Source organism: Symphalangus syndactylus, chromosome 24 (genome assembly GCF_028878055.3).
Source record: "Symphalangus syndactylus isolate Jambi chromosome 24, NHGRI_mSymSyn1-v2.1_pri, whole genome shotgun sequence".
NCBI lineage: Eukaryota > Metazoa > Chordata > Mammalia > Primates > Hylobatidae > Symphalangus > Symphalangus syndactylus.
The window spans coordinates 59,305,961-59,329,725 of record NC_072446.2 but is presented as its reverse complement, the minus strand read 5'-3'; the positions used below and the strand labels follow the sequence as shown (position 1 = coordinate 59,329,725).

The 23,765-nt window shown below is 40.1% G+C and overlaps 1 protein-coding gene across 3 annotated transcripts; it reads left to right on the top strand.

The window, feature by feature from the left end:
- The first annotated feature begins 11,882 nt into the window (after positions 1–11,882).
- Positions 11,883–23,488, top strand: SNRPB2 (small nuclear ribonucleoprotein polypeptide B2). Of its 3 annotated transcripts, none has more exons than XM_055265823.2 (7): positions 11,883–12,016; positions 13,620–13,718; positions 14,111–14,283; positions 19,213–19,353; positions 21,106–21,156; positions 22,593–22,681; positions 23,109–23,488. In XM_055265823.2, exons 2-7 carry the CDS (start codon positions 13,655–13,657, stop codon positions 23,266–23,268), a joined length of 678 nt encoding a protein of 225 aa, XP_055121798.1. In that variant the 5' UTR covers positions 11,883–12,016; positions 13,620–13,654; the 3' UTR covers positions 23,269–23,488. The 3 variants fall into 3 exon arrangements, with proteins under 3 accessions (XP_055121798.1, XP_055121797.1, XP_063490059.1); XM_055265822.2 differs by having other exon boundaries at positions 11,977–12,116; XM_063633989.1 differs by having other exon boundaries at positions 11,986–12,166.
- Positions 23,489–23,765: the final 277 nt, after the last annotated feature.

Genomic DNA, 23,765 nt, shown 5'->3' with positions numbered 1-23,765 from the left:
CTCTGTGCTTGGCTTCCTCCACTATTTGTGACTGTCACTATCAAGCTTGTCCAGTTTATTCCCCTTCCCTTCAGTTCTGGGTTGATCGCAAGACTGTGGGGAAAATAAGACGTATTAATATCTCTCTTCACGTAAAAACTGCAGACTCTGTTATGGCCTCTATATCAGAGGCATCCATGGAACAAAAGGCTCGAGGCACCTTGAGGAAAGTCATGGTGACCCTCACCGATGAAGAAGTGTGAAAAAGCCATTCCTATAGAAAGCCCATGAAACAGACGATATTTTCTAAAAATGGCTATAAGAATATCTCTGGTCCCACACAAACTTCCAGAAATGTTCTACTTCCCTCATCAAGGCTAGAATCTACGTCCCCTCCCTTTCAACCTAGGAAGGTCTTTGTGACTATCTCAATTAATAGAAGACAGCAGAGGAGATACTACGTGACTTTCAAGACTGGGTCATAAAAGGCAGTACGACTTCTGCCTAGCTCTGTGTCTAGGAACAGGTGTGTTTCTAACTTGGTAAGAAGCCTGCTACCATAAAGTCAACACACTAGAAAGACCACACAGAAGTAAAGATGCCCATGAAACTCAACTGCTCCAATCTGTTTAAATATTGATGGCCCAGATACTAAACATAGGAGTGAGGAAGTCAAAATGATTCTAACCCCAGCCACTGTCTGACATGAGAGACCCTGAGCACCAACCACCTAGCTGAGCCCAGTCAACCCTCAGACCTATGGTCAAGTGTGGTGGCTCATGCCTGTAATCCCAGCACTGTAGGAAGCTGGTGGGGAGAATGCTTGAGCCCAGGTGTTTGAGACCATCCTGGGCAACATGATGAGACCCCGTCTCTACAAAAAATTAAGAAAATCAGCCGGGTGTGAAAGAAAATCAGCCAGATGTGATGGCATGTGCCTGTGGTCCCAACTACTCAGAAAGCTAAGGTTGGAGATTCATTTGATCCCAGGAGGTCAAGGCTACAGTGAGCCATGATTACGCTACTGCACTCTAGCCTGGGTGACAGAGGGAGGCCCTGTCTCAAAAAAAAAAAAAAAAAAAAAAAAAAAAAAAGAAAAAGAAGAAGAAAAAACCAAAACTCCCAGAACAATGAAAGATAATATAAAATGATTATTGTAGTTTCAAGTCACTGATTTTTAAGATGATTTGTTCACAGCATTGTAAAACTAGATCAGCCCAACAAGTTGAATGCCAGGTCTCTGAGATGCCATTTCTTCCTGCCCTACATCTATGCTTAGATACCTGCAGAGGTGTCTCTGGTAGGTGGTCCTTCCCAGTTCACCTGAGCACCTCCAGTAACAGGGGTTCACTACCCTTGGGAAGCCCAGGTAATTTTTTATCTTCTGTAAAAGCTGAAATTCTATCTCCCTCGGGCATCCACCTCTTGGTCTTAGCTCAGGGGTGTGGGCCCATTCAGAGCAAGCCGGATTCCTCCTCCACAAGCAACCCTGAAACTACTTAAAGACATCTTTCTTGCTTCTTGTGGGTTTTTGCTTCTCTAAATACTAAGTATTGCTTTTTTATGTCATTAATCTCTTCGTGAGCACCCCTGAGGAGCTAAGAGTGAGAGAAAATGGTATGAAACAAAAAACTTTTTGTGCAGAGAAATCTCCAGATTTCTAGATGTAATAGAAAGTGAAAAGGCAAGATGCGAAATTATGTATTCACTGGAATTATAATTGTGTAAAATAAACCTATGAAATAGGCTTCAAGGAAATATCCCCAATAGAAATATTTAACTAAAAGTGTGATTTTCTGCCTGATTTTCCAAACTTTTTATACCATTGTTAAATTACTTACATATAATGCATTTGAGATCTTCTGAAGAGGGAAAGGATACTTTTCAGCCTAGGGAAGGTGAAGACACTAATGAAGCCTTTCATTTCATCCAGGCTTTCCAGGCTTGCCACAAGTGTGCCATACTTACTCTCAAGGGTTTTTACCACATCTACAAAGAAACAAAATGAGTGTATTTAGCACCCTTGCTCAAGGTCAGACAGTCAAGCTGACCTGTCAGGTGGCTGCCCACAAGTCAGTTTATCCAAACAAGTAAACCAAATTCACTGTTCCCAGACCATACAATTTTTCTCTCTCTTTTCTCCTTTCTCTTATAAATCCTGTATTTGCCTTGGTTCATTTGTCGTCTACAGATTATCTTCCTTGTAAGAATAAAATTTGCAAGCAAAAAACTAAAAATCTCTTTTTAAAAAAATATAAAAAGAAAAGCAAACCTTCAATGACTCCACCTTTTAAAAAAATTATTTTACTTTAAGTTCTGGGATACATGTGCAGAACGTGCAGATTTGTTACACAGGTATACAAATGCCATGGTGGTTTGCTGCACCTATCAACCTGTCATCTAGATTTTAAGCCCCACATGCATTAGGTATTTGTCCTAATGCTCTCCCTCCCCTTGCCTTCCACCCCTGATAGGCCCCAGTGTGTGATGTTCCCCTCTCTGTGTCCATGTGTTCTCATTGTTCAACTCCCACTTATGAGTGAAAACATGCGGTGTTTGGTTTTCTGTTTCTGGGTTAGTTTGCTGAGAATGATGGCTTCCAGCTTCATCCATGTCCCTGCAAAGGACAGGGAACTCACTCTTTTGTATGGCTGCCATGACTCCCCGTTTCATAACATCAAGAATAGAAGCTGCTCACCACTATTTATTCAAGTTCATTTCACATTTCTTTCTGACTCTAACATTCTGGCAAAGTTTATTCATTTGTCCCCTGAATGTGACCAACAAATTCTTATTTGTCTCTATCCATCCTCAACATGCCTGTGTGGTTTTCTTTAAGGATTCAAGCTCAAATTCTTCCCGTATGTGTGTGTATATAAATTTATAAGCCAAGACTTGACAGTCCATGAACAGAAGTGTCACTACCCATTCAACTGTTTCACATACTCTGTTCAAAGGGCCCCTTTCATTGCTATCAGGGTAGAACCAAAGCTTTGCTATTGGGATTTATGTGATGTGAGAGCAGGAAGGAACATTGAAGAGACCATTCAGAGCAGCCATTCATTTTATAAATAAAGGCATCAAGGCCCAGAGCAGGTAAGTTAATTGTTCAACTCACACAACTAGTAGCATGAAACAGGGCCTTGAGTTCAGTGCTGTGCTGGGACAGCTTGTTCTAGCTTGAGACCCAATTTTCAAGTTTTCAGCAATTTTTTCAGCCAGCTGGGGTATTTACACCATAGAAATTGGCAGACTAAAAATCAGGGCATTCTTCTCTTCTCCTATCCCTGGAGAGCTGGTTGTCAAGCATTTATCAGCACATCATTGACCCTGATTTTTTCTCCATTTTCTTGAGAGGTTGAATGGAGGTCCCTTGGGTCCCTCTTCTTTCTCTGTCATAGTAGCCAGTTATCCTGCACTTGCTTGTCACTCAGCAGGGTACAGTTTCCAAAACATCCAGGCTTGTCTAGCCATCTCTCTGCTTCCCATCTCCACCTGGATATCTTACAGTCAACTGAAACTTAAGCTATCCAAAATAAAACACCTGATTCCCTACCAGCTGCCTCTAGCCTGCCGCTGCCCCAACACTATCCATTACTATATCCCCAGGTATTTGCTTTGGAAACCTGGAAGGTGCCTCTTGATTACTCCTCCCTTTTCCTTTGTTTTGGGTTGAATTGTGCCCCCGCACCCCTCCTAAAATAGGTACCTGTGACTGTGACATTATTAGGAAATAGGGTCTTTGCAGATGCAATTTGATGTAAATTGAGTTTATTCTGGAGTATGATGAGGCTTTAATCCAATGTGACTGGTGTCCTTATAAGAAGGGAAGAGACACAGAAAGAGATACACATGTAATGACAGAAACAGAGACCAGAGTGATATATCTATAAGCCAAGAGATGCCAAAGATTGACAGCAATCATCCGAAGCCAAGAGAAAGGCACCGAACAGATTCTCCCTAGAACTTTCAGAGAGAGCATGATCCTGCTGACACCTTGATTTCAGACTTCTGACCTCCAGAGCTATGACAATAAATTTCTGTTATTTTAAGCCACCCAGTTTGTGGTAGCAGCCTCAGGAAATAAATACACCTTCCAACCCTCACCCCCTCCATGTTCAATCCATCAGCAAGGCTTTGAATCATGTCTCTAAATAGAACTGGGATCTATCTACTTCTCTGCTGCCACTTTAATTCAGGCCACCTTCATCTCTACCTTGGACACTGCCACCATTTCCTCACTAGCCTAGACTTGATCCCTCCATTCCATTCAGAAAGATCCACACATAGCTTTATATCATATCTTCTCCTGCTTAGAAGTCTGATTTCTATTGCTTTTAGCATAACCCTCAAATGCCTTAACATGGCTTACAAGATGCTAGCTGATCCTGGAAACCTCATCTCAGTCAACTTTCTCTCTCATGTCCTGTGTTCCAGCTGTAACTGCCTGCCGCTTTTTTTTTCAGTTCCCCAAATTTGGCAAATTCCTTTCCATCTCAGACCTTTGCAAGAAGTATTCTCTGCCTGAGGAACTCTCTATTGCCTTCCTCCTACTTACTACTTTTCTAACTACCAGCTCCTTCTTATCTTTAAGTCTAGAAAGCCTGTCCCTCCACCAGAATAGTCTCTTCCTTCCCAGAAGTGGTCTACAATGTAAATTTTCCATTCTCACATCAAGTAATGGAGTCCAATTCCCTTCCCCTTGAATATAAGCTGACTGGCCTCATAGCTCACTTGCAGCCAACAGAAATTGCTGGAAGTTTTGTTGTGTGACTTTCCAGGCAAGGTCCAAAGCATCATGAAGCTCCCACTTAATTTTCTTGGAATGCTTTGTCTGGGGGAACCTGGCACCTATGTAAGACATCCAACAACCCTGAGACCACCAGGCTGAAAACAACCTGTGTAGCAGCTCCAGTTGACAGTCCCATCTGAGCTTAGCCTTTTAGCCACTGCTACCATCAAACATGGGAGTGAAACTATTTGGATCCTTTAGACCAGGCCATTCACCTGCCACAGTCTGACTGAATTCTTGATCTACTGGGTTCATGAGGCATACTCTAACAGTTGTTATTTTAAATAATAACTTTTTGAGGTAGTTTGTCACACAGCAACGGTAATGGGAGCACCTCCATAGTAGTTATTCACAACTCCCAAACGTTGACATGTTGGTCTGACATCTGTGAGACGGGAAGCTCTGTGACAGCAGGGACCATGCCTGTCTTCCTCACTACTGTATCTCCAATAGCTAACATAGGATTTGCTATGTTGTAGGTGCCCAATAAAGGTAAGACAGTAAAGGTGCCCAGTAAAGGTAAGACATAAGATTTGCTATGTTGTAGGTGCCAAATAAAGGTAAGACAGTCCCAAAGTCTTAGTATGGTTTTAGGCTACTTAAAGTATTTAAAGCTTGACACTGTACAAAGACTTCTGGGATATCCTATGTTAACCGAAGGAAGGAATGAGCCTCTTGTAATGGAATTTGACATTTGCAATTTCAGTCACGAGGAAATAACTTAGAACTAATTTCTTTCAGGCTTCTAAACTGACCAGTCTTACTCCTAATCTTCTACTGAGATGACAAAATGTATTATAAGCTATATTAATATCTTTGGAAAGCTGAAGTAATTTGGTAACATTAAATGTCAGGAAGTAGCTTCATATTAAAGCTGAACAAAGACTATGATTACAGAGAGACCATCCAATATCAGTAAGAGACAAACACAATTTCTTATTTTTTCAGCACCAGTTTTAATAAACTCATTAACCCTTGTGATGATGTTTCTGCCAGTGAATGATACAGAAATTTACAATACTTGAATTGACCCACATTCACCTTAAAATAGAATAGGAAGTATCAGCCTCATTTACATAATTGTTTCGGATTCCCTAGACAGAAATAATTTTCAGGGTTGTCTTGTCCATGCATAATCTGCAATTCAAACTCGAGGCTTCATAATTTTTTCTTTCAACTTCTTTGTGATAAGAATCCAACCTGTCTCCTGAGGTTAAATCTTGCCTGATACGTTTTATACATATCTGATCTTGTGTTACAAGATGATTCTCACCACCCTAAAATTAGACAGTGAGCATGATATCTCTTTATGTCTTCAGAATCCTTCTCTAAAGGTTTGTGAAAATGCTATGAACCACCATTTCTTCTCTAAGCTTGGCCCTAACATATTTTCTCACATATAGCCGTCTTATATAGGTGCTTAATAAATGTGGGGTTAAATCACTCGATAAAGGTCACTCAGAAGATGGATCATATAGCTATACATTGATTACTTTGGTTTTTTTTTGTTTTTGCAATGTCAGTTAGGCAGAAAAACATTGATTACTTTGACTTTCCCTTTAAAAGGTATGAGTCACCTCAGATATATAACCTCTATGTACTAAAAACAGTTTGTAGTTGTGAAATAGTTCAAAATTCTTTTTTTTTTGAGACAGAATCTTGCTCTGTTGCCCAGGCTGGAGTGCAGTGGCACGATCTCAGCTCACTGCAACCTCTGCTTCCTGGGTTGAAGCGATTCTCCTCCCTCAGTCTCCCAAGTAGCTGGGATTACAGGAGCATGCAACATGCCTGGCTAATTTTTGTATGTTCAGTAGAGATGGGGTTTCACCATGTTGGCCAGGCTGGTCTCGAACTCCTGACTTTAAGCGATCTGCCTGCCTTGGCATCCCAAAGTGCTGTGATTACAGGGCAGGTATGAGCCACCACACCCAGCCAAGAATTATTTCTCAGAGGTGATTTTGATCAATATATAAAGTCAGGAGGCACTAGGCTATGCTGCATTAACAAATGTTCCCTAAATATCAGTTAATTATTTCTTGCTTTTATTACATGACCAGTTTGAACTTGTGTGTGTGTGTGTGTGTGTGTGTGTGTGTGTGTGTGTGTGTGTGTGTGTTGGGCAGGAGGAGGGTGTCCTTTGATCATTAGTGCCTACACTTGACAGAGGTTCCATCTTGCGATATGTTTCCAAGATCACAAGGACAGGAAAAAGGGCACCTGGCAAATTGTACACTGGCCTGTGATGCTCCTACTTGGAAGTGATGCATGTCTCATACTCTCACAATTTATTAGCCAAAGCAGTGACTCGGCCATGCCAATTTTCAAAGGATGTAGAGTAGTGCAAGCCTTCCATGAGCCTGGAAGGAGCAAGAATCACAGTATTTGTGAACAGCTGAAATGACTACCAGAAATTAGAAAGTGACCCAGGGCTCCCCAAACAAGCAATCGCCTGTTAAAGAGAATAAATATTCCAGACTTTCTTTCTCTCCAGGTTTATTTCTAAATGCCCAGTAGAAGACAGTTAAAATAAAGTTTTAAATAAATATGAGCTCCTTTGAAAGAAATAGTTGATTTGTGTTTGGATAGGAAGATAGTATTCTATATCTGATAGTATCTCTATGGCTCTAGAGATAACTACAGTTTGATACTAGAATAATCTACCAACCATTTTTTTCCTTTTTTTTTTTTTTTTTGAGATGAGGTCTTGCTCTGTTACTCAGGCTGGAGTGCAGTGGTGTGATCTCAGCTCACTGCAACCTCCACCTCACGGGTTCAAGCAATTCTCCCACCTTCCCACCTCAGCCTCTGAAGTAGCTGGGACTACAGGCACACACTACCGCACCAGGCTAATCTTTGTATATATATGTATTTTTAATAGAGACGGGGTTTCACAATATTGGTCAGACTGGTCTCAAGCTCCTGACCTCAAGTGATCCACCCACCTCAGCCTCCCAAAGCTCTAGGACTACAGGCATGAGCCACCATGCCTGGCCTACCAACCATTCTTTTTTTTTCTTCTTTTTTTTTTTTTTTTTTTCGAGACAGAATCTGACTCTGTTGCCCAGGCTGGAGTGCAGTGGCATGATCTTGGCTCACTGCAACCTCCACCTCCTGAGTTCGAGCAATTCTCCTGCCTCAGCCTCCAGAATAGCTGGGATTACAGGCACCTGCCACCACGCCCAGCTAATTTTGTATTTATAGTAGAGACAGGGTTTCACTGTGTTGGCCAGGCTGGTCTCGAACTCCTGACCTTGTGATCCGCCCGCCTCGGCCTCTCAAAGTGCTGAGATTACAAACTGAGCCACCGTGCCCGGCCCCAACCATTCTTAAAAAAGAAATGCTTAGGTTCTTGCTACCCAAAATGCAGTATGGGACCAGCAGCATCAGCATCACTGGGAGTTTGCTACAAACGCAGCTTCTCAGCACTGGATTAAGATATCTGGGGAATGCCCATGAAATCAACGATATATCACTTTTGAAATTACACAATCAGGGCCTGACAGTCTTTTTTTTTTTTTTAAAGCTGTTCTTTTTAAATTTTGTATTTTCAAACTGTCCTAAGGCTTAAGACAAAAAAATTTAGTGATTAATCATAGGAGAAGCAAAACCCACTATATTTAAAAGTTGTGTGTGCATAATATTTTATTTCATGGGGGCATCTCATGGGACTGAAATCTTAATTTTCTAGTCTCGAAGAGAATGACAGTTGTATGATGCTACTTTAGCTGGCTTTAGGGGAGGGCAGGTGATACAATACTGAGCACACCTACATGTCTCACAAAAAGTTCACCAAAAACTTCAGGTTTTCCCCACACTTCTTTGGATTAATGATCAGGTCCTCAAAGAAAAACTACCGTTTCCAAACTTTATGGAATGCGCACATTCTCATAGCCTATCTGAGATATCACTCATTCTGGGGAGAGGGTATTTTGGTGCATGTGAAAGACACACTATTCTTTTTTTTTTTTTTTTTTTTGAGATGGAGTCTCGCTCTTTCACCCCGGCTGGAGTGCAATGGCGCGATCTCGGCTCACTGCAGGCTCCGCTCCCCGGGGTTCACGCCACTCTCCTGCCTCAGCCTCCTGCGTAGCTGGGACCACAGGCGCCCGCCACCTCGCCCGGCTAATTTTTTGTATTTTTAGTAGAGACGGGGTTTCACCGAAGACACACTATTCTCAACATTAATACAGTGGTACACATCAGAGGCAATAGTCATATTCGGGTTTCTTTCATTCCTAAAAACAAGAATGTATCCACAAAGAATAAAATGTAAGAATTAAGTAAAATGAAAGAAAATTAATTTCACAAAATTATTTCCTCCCTGAATCAGGGGAGGGAGAGTGGTGCTTTTTAGGAAGTTTCAGCCAACATTATCCCGACCTCCCTGGAAAACATAAACCTGATTTGGTGCTCAACAATAATGCCTAGATTTGTTTAATGCTTGTTGTGAAAATAATTTCACTCTAGATAAGTTTCTTAATGTAATCACCACCTGGGGAGAGAAAGAAGATACAAACGAATTGCCATACACCCTTTGTGGCTCTATCTAACATAAATAAGACAAAATTTATCCACCAGTTTTATGATGCATTTTCCTTTATACATGGCTCCTTCTCAAAACTACTGCAGCAAGATACCAACAACATTTAATGAGAAACATAAAACAGGTGCAGATAAGGTAGGGAAATGTATGTGTATTCAGAGTCACTAAGACACACCTCAGTTATCATCCTTATAATTTAGACATCTTGGCACAGTTTTATTCCCTACTGTTTGTAGTAATTTTTCTGCTACTCCCAAAATAAGCAAGTTTTATCATGTGCAGATACATGACACTTGGATAGGGTGGTTATAACGCTGCCTCCTTGTTTCTCTCGATTAAAAAAAACCTGTTTCACAGGAAACTTAATCATGATGCCTAACCCAAATATGAAAGAACAGACTGAGCAGAACTAACAAAACTCTTCCAGTTTTTAAAAATGTGAGTTTGGGACATCTGATTCCTGATCTGACCCTCAAGAAGTGGATCTGGTTATAAAGTGATGATGTTTTACAGTACATGTGACCATAGTTTAGCTGCTATAATATTCTTAATATAGTTATATAACCAGGCTATGCAAGGTTTCTCACAAAACCAGAAAAGCTACTTGATCCCTATCATTCCCTTCCTGTACTGTTTTCAATAACTGGCTTCTCAAATCATTCAGGAAACCACTGAGAATCATTAACGGGTTATTGGAATGCCCAGAGTGACTGCCCAAGGACAGGAAAATGCACTGGCTCTTTTTAGAAGAACCGGAAAAGTGCATGCAGACCATTGTGGCTGAGTTGGCAATGGATGATTTCCTTCTCACAGTGCAATGTACAATAGCTGTAATTTAATTGTTAATAGAACACGATATGCAGTCTGTCTTCAGGCCTCTGTGTTTCTTGTGGTATTTTCTTCCCAGGTTGGAGTGTCTTTGCATAATCACATCTTATTCTCTTTTAACAGTTACCAACCCGTGGCTAGATCCCCTTATACAATACAGAGTATAGTTTATTCTCAGTAGTGTAGCCATCCTCATTATCATCAAACAGAACTAATTGCTGCGATGCTCATACTAATATGCAAAACAGCTTGTCCTTTGTTATTTAGAAATTGTTTATATTAAGTTTATATTCTCTTTTAATTTGTTAAAGATATACTTCTAATTCTTTGACTGAGATAGGACATTTCTTATCATTTGTTTATTTATTTTAGAGATGAGATCTCACTATGTTGCCCAAAATGATTTTGAACTCCTGGCCTCAACCAGTCCTCCTGTCTCAGCCTCCCCAAATGCTGAGATTAGAGGTGTGAGCTACTACACTCAGCCATTTCTTCTAGTTTTAGATCTATATAATAAAAGGATGCTTTTCTGTGATCCCTTAACATTTTCTACACTCATGTGCATGTTCAAAGCATATTTGTTTTACTGGTGCCTAGTTTTCCATGTCATTCATTTATTTATCGAATGCATATTAATTATCAGTCACTTTTCTCATTACTAAGGGTACTTGAGTGAACAGAGCAGACAAAACCCCCACCCTTAAAAAGCTTATATTATTTTCAAGTTGTTGCAACTTTGGGTGTTTTTTAAAACATAAAAATTCCCAGCTGATAAAACCAACTTATTTGACAGCTACCTGCCTCACCAATATAACCAAGTTATAGCCAGAATTCAGAAATAACATTTTTGAGCATTTATTGTGTCTGACAATGTGCCAATCACTTTACATTTGTTTTAGCTCATTTAATGCTTACAACAACTAGAAGGAGGTACTATTAGGATCCCTATTTTACAGATGATAAAAGTGAAGGTCAGAGAGATTAGTTAAACAGAGGGTACAACATTAGGTTCCAATTGACTCTTAACAACCATTTCATATTCCAGGTGATGCTTTACAGACATTTGATGAATGGATGGATGAATGAATGCATGCACTTTTGGGAATTCCCATTCAGCTTGGCATAAATACTAACTCCTTAGAATACCCTAGAAAAATCTAGACATTTTGTGGGAAGAAAAGAGTGGGAAGGGTGGTAGGGAATTATTTTTTCGAGCGACTTGAGGCAGATGATCTTACAGATGACTGGGTTCTACTCAGCATGGTTGCCTTATCTGGTGAGAGATGAGAATTGGGCAGACACCAGTTCTGTCCACCCTGGGCCCTCAAACTGGGTAGCTTCTGAGATTCAAGTTCATCAGCAGAGTGTTGGAGGACAGTTCCTGCAGAGCCCCATGAATCAGAGGAGACTCGGAGGCAGGAGGAACTGGCTATCCTAAAGGTGATTTTAAACCGGGGTAGCCAGAGCCCAAAGAAGGGCGAAACCAGGACTAACTGCCCCATAGCATGAGGGGCAGCGCCTGTAAAATTACACAGGATTTGTAAAGGTGGAAGGCAATGTTGCGCCAGGTAAAGCTTCGCAAGGTCGTGGTAGGGGAAATGATTCACTCCCCATCCCTATTCCCTCGCAGCATGGTCCTCACAACCCCCTTCTCTTTCCCCATTTCCATTTCTGGACTCTTCTCCTGCCCGCAGGGCATACGCACGCCTAGAGGGATTCCCAGCCCTGGCCGCCAGAGACCCGGAAGCATCGATCGGCTCTGTGCTCGGCTTCTAGACTTGTCGGCGCTCGATTGAGGAGCGTGGCTACGTTGCTTCCGGTGTTTGGCTCCGTTTCCTGCTTTTGGTTCTTACAGTAGACGGCGTAGGCCTTAGGTAGGTTCGTGCGCCCTCTTCCTCGCTGTTTCGGTTTTCCTGGCTCCTCAGCCCTTTTCTCCCCTGTTGCAGCTGGGAGCGGACGAAGCGCGAAGCTGGGGTGGATACGCGTTTGGCCCGGGTTTGGATCTCGGAGGGGCAGGCTTGGGGGTGAGGAGACTGACTCTGGGGCCGGGTATCGCGTGGCAGCTCCCTTGGACTTCGTTAGGGGGCCCTGGGCGAAGGTGCTTGTGTCTGGAGAGGCGGGAAGCTTGCGCGTACGAAGTAAAGGATAGTTAATGTCAGTCTGCTTGTGCGAGACGTGGACAGTTCACTGCGCTTTCAGGTGTCTTCCAGCGGCTCCCTTTCGGTGGTGGCGCGTAATTCAGGGTGCCCCTGTTACAATCCAGCCCACGATCAAACCTCGCATGAAACCCTGCAAGAGCCTCCCCTTTGTCCCCCTACCTTCACTTTGATCTCTGCCTCAGTCACTTCCCTTTCGTCGTCTCCTTTGCGACCCCTGCCCCTTCTCCAGATTTCGATTTAGGGGGTCGCAAGGCTTTGAGAAGCGTTACGTTTTACCTGTTACCTGCACAAGTGCAGCCCCTGCTTGTAGGCTCTTCCCTTGTCAATCATCCAATGCTGTTCACATACAGTGGATGCTCTGTAAATATTGTGAGATAAAGGAATATGTGGGGCACACAAGGAAATCAACCAAGTTCACAATTTGCAAGTAAAAACCATGTAAAAAATGCAGTAGTGTGGTATATGAGGTAGAGGAGTGTAGAGGAGAAAACAAGGGCTGAATTTCCAGGCCTGATGCTTATTAGCTGTGTGACCTTCAGCAAGTTCCTTAACTGGTAATAGCTGTTAATAATAGCTACTCTAAGTGCTTACCGCTGATGCAGAACTGTGCTAGAACTCATTTAGTCTTCTGAGTTCTATTGGGTAGGTTCTGTTACGATTCTTATTTTACTGATGAGGACCTGAAAGATTAAGGAACTTCCCTCAGGCAAACAGCTAGTAAGAAGCATAAATAGGATTTGAATTCACATCTGGCTGGTACTGGAATCTGAGTTTAACCGTCATGCCACACTACTGTCATTGAGTTCCTTTCTTTCAAGTCGGTTACAGATAACCTTGGAGTCCAGACAGCTTGGTGGACTCCAATTGTATACAAATTAATAGGTATGGAAGGACTTTTTAAGTGCACCCATTAAGTAGTTAGCAAACTTCATTAATGTCTAACCTTATGATTTTTACTGGATGTACATTTGCTACTTTGGTCATTTTTCTTCAAATCTACATTTTAAAATTATTTCATCGAGGAGGTGGAAAGAAAATGTCACTTGTCATAAGTGAAACGTGTAAAAATAAATGTGTTGAATTAAATGGTGTTACTAAAATCTGGCTAGGTATTGGTGCTCCAAGTTTTGAGCATGAGAAACTGTTCTCTTTCTTTATGAAAATGAGGGCTAGTAGGTGCTGGAGATACACTAAAGGCTGCAGCCAAACTGGTATTTTCTGACAATTGGGATTGAAAGAGAAGTGAAAAGTTAGTAATTCTTGTGTTGTGTCCTTATGCCACAGTCCAGTGTAATTTACTCCTTCCTTTTTATAACAGATTTTTTACTGTCTCCTGAAGAATTTAACACAAACATGGATATCAGACCAAATCATACAATTTATATCAACAATATGAATGACAAAATTAAAAAGGAAGGTAGGTGCTTTTTAAAATACTTGTTCACTACTAAAATGTGTTTATTTACTACTGTCTTAAAAATTGTACTGCCTCAAAACCTCTCACCTTGTCATCTTAGTGCCTGAAATAATGGTTTATCCCATTTCCTATAGGGATTTGAAGGCTTTTAAAAAACAAAAATAGGAACTGACAGTGTGTACAGTCTGTTTCTACTCATAGATATAATGGTTTCATATAACCTTTAAAATTATATATAGCCAATGGGAATAGTATATATTTTTATAAATATTAAAATATATAACTGTATAAATAAGTGAATGGTGGGGGGGCAACTCAATGCAGTATCATTTTATGAAGACTTTTGTCGTTATTTTATTACCAATAATTTATTTCTTTTCTAATTTGGACAGAATTGAAGAGATCCCTATATGCCCTGTTTTCTCAGTTCGGTCATGTGGTGGACATTGTGGCTTTAAAGACCATGAAGATGAGGGGGCAGGCCTTTGTCATATTTAAGGAACTGGGCTCATCCACGAATGCTTTGAGACAGCTACAAGGATTTCCATTTTATGGTAAACCAATGGTAAGCCAATTCCGTTATTTCACTTTAATCAAGAAATTAATGATATTGATGGTACAGTAGATTTGTAAATATGCTTGAAACTGTGGCTATTGCTTTCTGCTTTTAATTATGTGTGTTTGGGTTTATGTATTTTTATAGAAAAACAATAGCAGTAGAGTTTAATTTATGACAGTTCAGATGGGCAGAAACAAAATACATTGAGATGTAGAATATTTTTAAAAAATAATGGCAGTCTAGGCAATAGTCTTATCTCAAAAAGTTAGAAATTAATAATATCCTGGAAGACTTGAAAAGAAACCTGTTTGTAAACTTGTAAAACATTACAAAACAAAAGTCATGAGTCAAAGAGGAAATTCAGTCTGAAGTTTTAGAAAATGCTGTAGTGAAATACTGTGTCAGAAGCTACACAAGTCTAGATCAAACAGTGATCTAAGGAAAAATGTTAGGTTTAAACTCATAGGTTTTAGGAATAACAATGGAAATGAAATGGTTATGAATGGAGAGTTTTAAACTCAGGAATGACATAATGAGATTCACATCTAGCTGCTGGATGAAGGTCGCATTGTGGGAGGGACAGAAAGGAAGTGGGAAACTCAATTAGGAGGCCCTTGACGTAAGTCAGAGATGGTAGAGGATCAGATAAGGGTGACCACAGAGTGTGAAGCAAGGGGTTTCTATGTGTGAGTGAATACACCATACCTTAGGTGTGGATTCCAGACTGCTTTTTTTCTGCGATTAGAATGTGATGTGAAGGAGTGTTGGACAGAGCCAAGGGCCGGGGTTTAGAGGAGCTGGGTCTTCATTCTGGTTGTACTATTAACTGGCTCTGTGCCCACGGTCAGTTTTACCACCTCCGGTAAACAAATTGGTTGTTCTTTGGTCTAATGCAGGCAACAGCAAAAACTGTAAAGAAGTACATAATACCTTAGGCTTTGTAAGCCATATATGGTTTCTGTTACCTGTTCTTTTATGTGCTTATGTTTTTTTTAACAACCCTTCAACATTATCTAAAAAAATAACATGTAGGCCATGCTAATGCAGGCTGTGGGCAGGGTTTGGCTCACAGACTGTGGTACAGACCGCTGATCTAACCCGTTCATTTTGCAGATGAAGAAACAGGCATAGAAAGTTTAATTGTTCATCTAGGTTATAGTAATATAACCAGTGGCAGCCTCAGGAGTTGACAACTAATCTAACAGCTAGTATTGTGATTTTTTTTTTCTGCATTACAGGTCAGCAAACTTTCCATAAAGGAACAGATAGTAAATATGTTACACTTTGCAAGCCAGATAATCTGTGTTGCAACTACTACTCAACTCTGCTTTTATAGCAGGAAGAGCAGTCACAGATGAGAACAGGCAGTGTTGGCTACAGACAGTAGTTTGAGGACCCCTGTTTTATACCATGATGTTTAATTCAGGACTGAGCACCTTTTTTTCTGTTATTAGAGCAAGTTCTTCTCATCCTCTATCCAGCTCTCCTTTTCCCATCACTTCCCAGCTGACTGGACACCATTTTTGTGGAAAAGCCTATACCAGGAAACTGTGGGATGGTACCTATGTAATGTAATTTTTAGTAAATTGGTGTTTCCTGAAACCAGGCGGTCTCTCGTAGTAGTATAAAGAAACACCATAATTGAGATCTCAGTTGGCAGCAGCATAGGGACTGGGTTTTAGCTTACATCTAAAATTACATTAACTTGAAAGTACAGTTTCTTCCCATAGAGGGTTTAGAGCTATTTTGCTGAGTTGAGATGACAAGTTTGCATGTGTCTGTTACTCAGATACAGGAAAGGAAATTGTTTGCTGTGTTGGGCACCAGCCTCACCTTGCCACCTAATTATTTTTTAAAATTAGTGGGAAAGTGTATTAGATTGATTATTATATCGAAGCATTTTGGGAGGTCTATTCTTTTCCTACAGAAAGGTAACAGATATGGCCAAATCTCCATCTTAGAAGAGGGGAAATAGAGTTCTTTGGGCTGTCTTGTTTATGTCTTACTGTGATTTTAGTTGCTCTTCTATTTTAACTCCAACATACCGATCAGAAATGAACAAAATTTGCTATAACTTGGAACTCAGAACAGAATTACTGTCTCTGATTCAAGGGCATTTAGTTAATGCCAAAGGTACCTTAGTAAAGTAGAACTGTCTTCCCTAAGGGCTTCGTCATGAAAACTTTGGCATAAGTGTACATCTTGCCCTTCTCTAAGTTGTGGTTAGACTTTTATCTCTAACAGGTATTTAGTCTAGACTAGCGTTTCTCAACCCTGTCACTTTGGACATTTTGAAATGAATAAGTCTTTGTTGCAGGGAGCTGTCTTGTTCATCATTACACTGTGTTTAACAGCATCCGTGGCCTCTACCCACAGGATGCCAGTAGCATAACAATGAGTAATGTCTCCAGCTAGTGCCAGCTGTGCCCTGGCAGACAAAATCACCTCTGGTTGAGAACCACTGGTTTAAATGAGCCAGCTAAGAGCTAATGCTGAGATCAGATATTTTCACAGGTGACTAGGTCATAAGGACAGACAAATCAGGTCACCCAAGATCTATTCAGGTCAGGCATGAGGTTGCAGAGCCAAGGGAGTTGTGAGGGAACCCTTAGGACCAAGTCAGAAGTTAGTCTAACCCTTCAGCCTGTCTCCTTTTGGTTAGATGATGATGGCAAGACCAGCAGAGTTGCATGCAGGGATAAGCACACTTAGAGCCACTGTGGTACAGCAGCCCAGACAGCCAGAAAGAGCCTGGGATTCTGAGGTGTGGGTTTAGGCCTACTCCCTCCCCTCTTGTTTCCCCAGTGTAGTCATCTCTAGCTGAAGTAAAGGAAGAGGAAGAACTGATCCTGGTTTTGACAAATTCTCTGCTTTGTAATCCACACTACTTTAAAATGTTTCTTGTTCTCTTCAGATCAAGATCAAATTCTTGTTATACGAGGCAATAAAATTTTGCATACCTGTTTTATACAAAGTAATTTGTACAGATTACTACAAAGCAGTAATTTGTAGGATTATTGCATTTTGATCAGAGAGGCAATAATTCTTTAAGCTCCAAGGAGGAAGAGTTTGCTTGAAATGGAGGTTGGAGATTGCAAATAGTCATACCTAGATAATGGTTTAACTCATGGCAGAAATATTCAGACAGTTCATTGGCGCCGAATGTAGTTATGTGATAATGCTTTAGGCCAGGGCTACTCAAAGTGTGGTCCCCATGCCAATAACATTACCATCTTCTTTGTGCTTGTTACAAGTGCAGAATCCCAGGTTTGCCCAGACCTACTACATCAGAGCTTTTACCTGCTTTCCAGGCATTCGGAATGCAAACTATAATTGATCAAATACTATCTTGGACAAGTTTTTGAACCTTTCCCTGTTGTAACAGGTGCCTCTTGGTGCCGGCGTGGAAGGAATATGCAAGTGGTCCAGTCACACTATCTGTGATTCCATTCTTTTGTTTCCTTTTAAAACATTTTAAAATTTAGTAAGTTGATTCCACTGTTGAAGTCATTTCATGTAAAGGTGATAGATTCGAAGGAAAGTCATTCCCAGTCTTCTGTACTTGTAACTATTGGAAGTAATATTCCATATGACACGTTCCACAGCTGGTTGACACATGTCAATGCTTCTATTGAGAGTCACTGGTAAGGGGAAGGCAACTCTCCAATGCATTTTTTTGTTGTTGTTTTTGTTCTGTGTGTGTCTGTCTTTTTAAACACACATGCTTATGGCAGCTTTATTCATAATCGCCAAAAACTGTAAACAAACCAAGTATCCTTCATTGAATGATGTAAAACAAATTGGTACATCAATATGATGAAATACTACTCGCCGTTAAAAGCAACGGCGTAGATAAATCTCAAAGGCATTATGCCAAGTAAAGGAAGGCAGCCTCCGGGTTACGTCATGTATGATCCTATCTATGTGACATTCTGGAAAGGGCAGCAGGGACAGAGAACAGATGAGTGTTTGGAAGAGGAGGGGTGGGGTAACAAAGGGGAAGCATGAGGGGATTTTTAGGTGATAGAACTGCCCTGTGTCCTGATTGTGGTGGTAGATACATTAATCTATACAAGTGTTACAACTCAGCTGTACATCCAAAAAGTTACGATGCAAAAAAGTTTTATTTAAATCCCCACATTTATGATGTTTAGAATTCTAAAAAATGAAAAAAAAATTCAAATAAACTCACTAAAAATGGTTTAAAAGAAATTTTCCATCTAGTTTTCTGCCAGAAAAGTTGTTCTGGGGGGGCTCTGCCAAACCAGCCCTAGTGTTCTGTGGGCCTATTCTATCTGTAAAACAGGATTAGTCTAGAATGGTGATTTTCTTTATTTTTCACCAGCTCCCTCAAATTGCATCCCTGGGTGCTCCCTCTGTGACTGTGGGGTGAGGGTAGGTTTGGAGAGAAAAGGGCATTTGGCCTCCAGTGGGCTCTGGAGCCACAGTTCTATGTCAAGCTGAGCAGTTTTGCTTTTGTTTGTTTTATATGTTGTTTGTTGAAAAACTCTGGATTAGAATAGCTGATCTTGAGCCAGATCCTCAGTCACTGAGGAGGTTTGAACAGTTCTGGATTCCAAAGCCCGCTGGTGGAGCCCACTCATTTGTCCCTTTAACACTTCAATGCAGTTTTCTCTATTCTTTGGTTAAATGGAGAGAAGCCGTGGTACAGATATTTCAAAGTCCTGTGTTTCTCACATGAAAATGTATGTTTTTTTAATCTAATAAACACACTTGAATCTAACTTTGTCTAAATTATGAATTATAGCCCACAGTTTACTTCTATTTGGCACTCAGTATATTCTGACAGATTTCCTTAGGGATATGTTTAAAATTAGCTTGTAGTGTATTTGCGTAATGAAATTTGAAATATTAATGACTAGTGTAAACATCCTTCCGCATGAGAAGTAACCTGTTTTCAAATAATTAAAACAGCGAATACAGTATGCAAAAACAGATTCGGATATAATATCAAAAATGCGTGGAACTTTTGCTGACAAAGAAAAGAAAAAAGAAAAGAAAAAAGCCAAAACTGTGGAACAGACTGCAACAACCACAAACAAAAAGCCTGGCCAGGTAAGAAAGACCAGAAAAGTTCCTGTATGTGTTGGTGTTAAAAACTTGATAGATACTTGTCTTACAGGTGAGGAATGATCTTAGGCTTGTCTGTATATATGCATAAATGTGTGTTTAAAAGGTGGTTTTAAGAAGCTAGAATGGTTGACTTACAAAATTCAGTATTAAGAAACAAAATATAAACCTTAACATGCAGATTTTTTTTTTTTTTTTTTTTTTTTTTTTTTTTTTTTTTTTTTTTTTTTTTTGAGACAGAGTCTCGCTCTGTCGCCCAGGCTGGAGTGCAGTGGCGCAATCTCGGCTCACTGCAAGCTCCGCCTCCCGGGTTCACGCCATTCTCCTGCCTCAGCCTCTCCGAGTAGCTGGGACTACAGGCGCCCGCCACCACGCCCGGCTAATTTTTTGTATTTTTAGTAGAGACAGGGTTTCACCGTGGTCTCGATCTCCTGATCTCGTGATCCGCCCGCCTCGGCCTCCCAAAGTGCTGGGATTACAAGCGTGAGCCACCGCGCCCGGCCTACATGCAGATTTATATTAAGCAGTTTTAAATTTGCATGGCATTTAATTCCATCATTCTCTAAAATATGTTAATACCTTTTAGTTTATTTCTCAAGTTTTGCTGCCTATAAATAATACTGTAGTTATTATCTTTAATCATGAGTACTTCACTCAAAGTGTCTTTCTGGCCTGGCGCGGTTGGCGCTTGCCTGTAATTCCAGCACTTTGGGAGGCCGAGGCAGGCAGATCACGAAGTCAGGAGATGGAGACCATCCTGGCTAACATGGTGAAAGCCCGTCTCTACTAAAAATACAAAAAAAATTAGCCGGGCTTGGTGGCGGGTGCCTGTAGTCCCAGCTATTCTGGAGGCTGAGGCAGGAGAATGATGTGAACCTGGGAGGCGGAGCTTGCAGTGAGCCGAGATTGTGCTACTGAACTCCAGCCTGGGCGACAGAGCGAGACTCCATCTCAAAAAAAAAAAAAAAGTGTCTTTCTTTGAACAATTCAGTAATACAAAATATAATTTGAAATACCAGATAAAAGTGAAATTAACTGCTGGGCGCCATGGTGGCTCATGCCAGCATGAGCTAATCCCAGCACTTTGGGAGGCTGAGGTGGGTGGATCACCTGAGGTCAGGAGTTCAAGACCAGCCTGGCCAACATGGTGAAACCCCGTCTCTACTAAAAATACAAAAAATTAGCAGGCCGTGGTGGTGGATGCCTGTAATCCCAGCTACTCAGGAGGCTTGAAGCAGGAGAATCGCTTGAACCCGGGAGGCAGAGGTTGCAGTGAGGCGAGATTATGCCATTGCACTCCAGCCTGGGTGACAAGAGCAAGACTCCATCTCAAAAAAAAAAAAAAAAAAAAAAAGTGAAATTAACCAAAAAGTAATTACTTCTGGATTGAAAGTGATTAAAAGTCAGTTTTACTAAATGACTTATGTCCAGTTGTTTTTAAAAGTAAGACTAGACCTTGGTTTTCTCTTATATATTTCTCCATAATTTTAAAGCTAAGAGGTTAAATTTCATAATACGCTATTTAAAGTTTAGGGCTAGCCTTAACAAAACTGACAAATTAAGAACATGAGTGTTTGAGTCAGTGTTAAGATATAAATTCTTAAAGTAAAATTAAATGGAGTAAGAAGGATATCTGTTGGAATTAATGTTATTTTTAATGCAGTAATTATAAATATAAATACCTGCTGTCTTTTTGGAGGGATTGATATTTAAACTCTTCCTATTTCTTTTGCTTAGGGAACTCCAAATTCAGCTAATACCCAAGGAAATTCAACACCAAATCCTCAGGTAATTTTTTTGCCATGTCGTGCTTACCTTAAAATAAGATTGTAAAAATTACAGCAGTGGTATAAAACAATTTGCATGTCTCCAAAAACAAAATCATTGCATCTACAAGACACAGTGCGTTAAATTGTCTGCCACTGTAATGTAAAAACTCACTCCTGAAGAACATTTTAATTCTTTTTTTGAGAGAGAAAACGACACCCGACTTTATTTATTTTCCATAATGAATCAATGACAGAATCAAAAGGACAGACTTTAAATTCTGAGGGCTGGGAGCAAACATTTTGTTTTTTTCTACAGTACCTAAAGCTTTACACAGTTGCATAGGTGAGGGTAACTGGCAGGGTCAGGGGCTCTCTTCCATTCCAGTTGGTTGAAACACTACAGTGTTTTCTGGAGACTCACACACTCTTTGGGCACATAGTTTTATAGTTACCTTTGCTCTCACTTCCTGAACACAAATAAATTTCAGCCTTTTTTTTTAAACCTCCTTGTACAAATGTTTTAGAAACTCCGTATTAAATCTCCCCATGACGTACCTCAAAGAGAAAGCCTCAGTAATGTGCTGATGGTTTCATACTTTTTTTTTTTTCCCAAATGCCGGGGTCTGGCAAGATCCTTAAATCCATAGAATTCTCTGTACCACTGCGGTTTTTCTCCTCTTGTTATAAGTTACTTGGATTTTTTATCTCCTCAGCACTTATAGTCCAGTTCACAAATGCCAGCACTTAATCCTCTAAGCCTTGAGTTGTTCACTAATTGTTTTTTATACTTGCTCTTTTCTCTTTTATGACAGTAGCCTGAAGACAGAGCTCTTTTCTTATATACAAGACCCTTTCTTTAGTTCCCCATAACCTCTGGGTGGGATATCAAATGAGTAATATCTAATAAACTAAGTGTTTGTTACTGCTTGTTTGTATGTAACTAGATGCTGTGTATATCTCATTTATTTGCCAAAAATAAGTAAATTAAAAGTCCCTAAGCAGTGGTTCTCGGTGGTAATCTTTCTAGTTCCATTTTTTTTTTTTTTTTTTTTTAGTATGCTGGGAAGTAGTAACAGTACAGAGGAATTGAGTATCTGACTGATACTGAGTATGGTAACCAGCTATGGAGGGGTGACATTGCTGGCCATCTCTAGTTTTGTTAAGATCTTTGATTATGTTATCCAGGTGACAAAATTCTCCAATCACGACTCACCTCCAGAAGCTTAAAACATAATTGTTTCATATACTGCTAAACACTTAAGAGATTTGTAATTTTTCAGACTTTTAATGTCTTTACTTGAATGTCTGCCTTGCTTAGTTCCTGTAAGGTTTTCATTTATTCCTCCAGTGTCATTGGTTTTCAGCTTTATTGTTTGATACAGTAAGATTTCACATGCCTAGCTTACGATGCTATTTAAACTTACAAGCTAACTTTGGCTTTTTACTTTTTAATAGGTCCCTGATTACCCTCCAAACTATATTTTATTCCTTAATAACTTACCAGAAGAGACTAATGAGATGATGTTATCCATGCTGTTTAATCAGTAAGTTTTTTCATAAATAAGTCTGTTTCTGAGAGCTTCCTCACAGGACAAGTAGCACTTCCGTGGGTTGAATCCATTTATCACACAGCAGTAATTCCTTACAGCTTCATTGATTTGGTTTGGGATGAATCATGAATTGGAGCCAATTTGCCGATTTAGCAAATAAAAAGCTAAATTTCCTCTAATGTTTGAATTCTTAACTCTGATTGATGTAATAACAAAGCTTTGATATAATATAAAATAGAATTAGTTTATTCTTTCAATTCTTCCACGGTATTAAGACATTTTAGGCTTTTCCGTCTACTCAGTATTCTTGGTTAGGGTATGGTTTTCTTGGACTAGTATTAGGAAGTTGCTTAACAAATTTTAACACAAAGCAAACATTTATGTACTTGCTGTATATATGAATTGTTTTTCTTCTTTATAGGTTCCCTGGCTTCAAGGAAGTACGTCTGGTACCAGGGAGGCATGACATTGCTTTTGTTGAATTTGAAAATGATGGGCAGGCTGGAGCTGCCAGGGATGCTTTACAGGGATTTAAGATCACACCGTCCCATGCTATGAAGATCACCTATGCCAAGAAATAACATTTGGGATAGTCGTCTTTAAAAGACTTGGTGTTATTTATAGTGTTTGTTTTGATAACATTTGGCTGGGTCATTTTAATAGTTAGAGATTAGGGGGATTAAAAGTGAAATTTTTGTGATGGACTTAAATTATCCAGTGTTTCTTTAGCCTTGGTGAACTGTGAAATACGAAGGCCTTAATTTTGTACAATAAACTTTTATTTGTATTCTATGTATATAATGCTTGCTTTATTGACCCATCGCCCTATCATCAAATGACTTCTAGTCTAGAACACACTTAAGGTTTATAAAATTGTGTAATAGGATGCTTTTCTAGTGTCATTTTGGAGGAGCTAATGATACAACATCATTGAACCATTCAATAAAAGTTAAGTAAAATTAGATCACAGAAGCTAGTAGATGACTGTTGTATTAGTGGTAACAATGATTGTTCTGGGTATTAGAAGAAAATGAGACCCAGGCAGGATCTAAATTTGATCTTTGTATCCTTTTAAGAA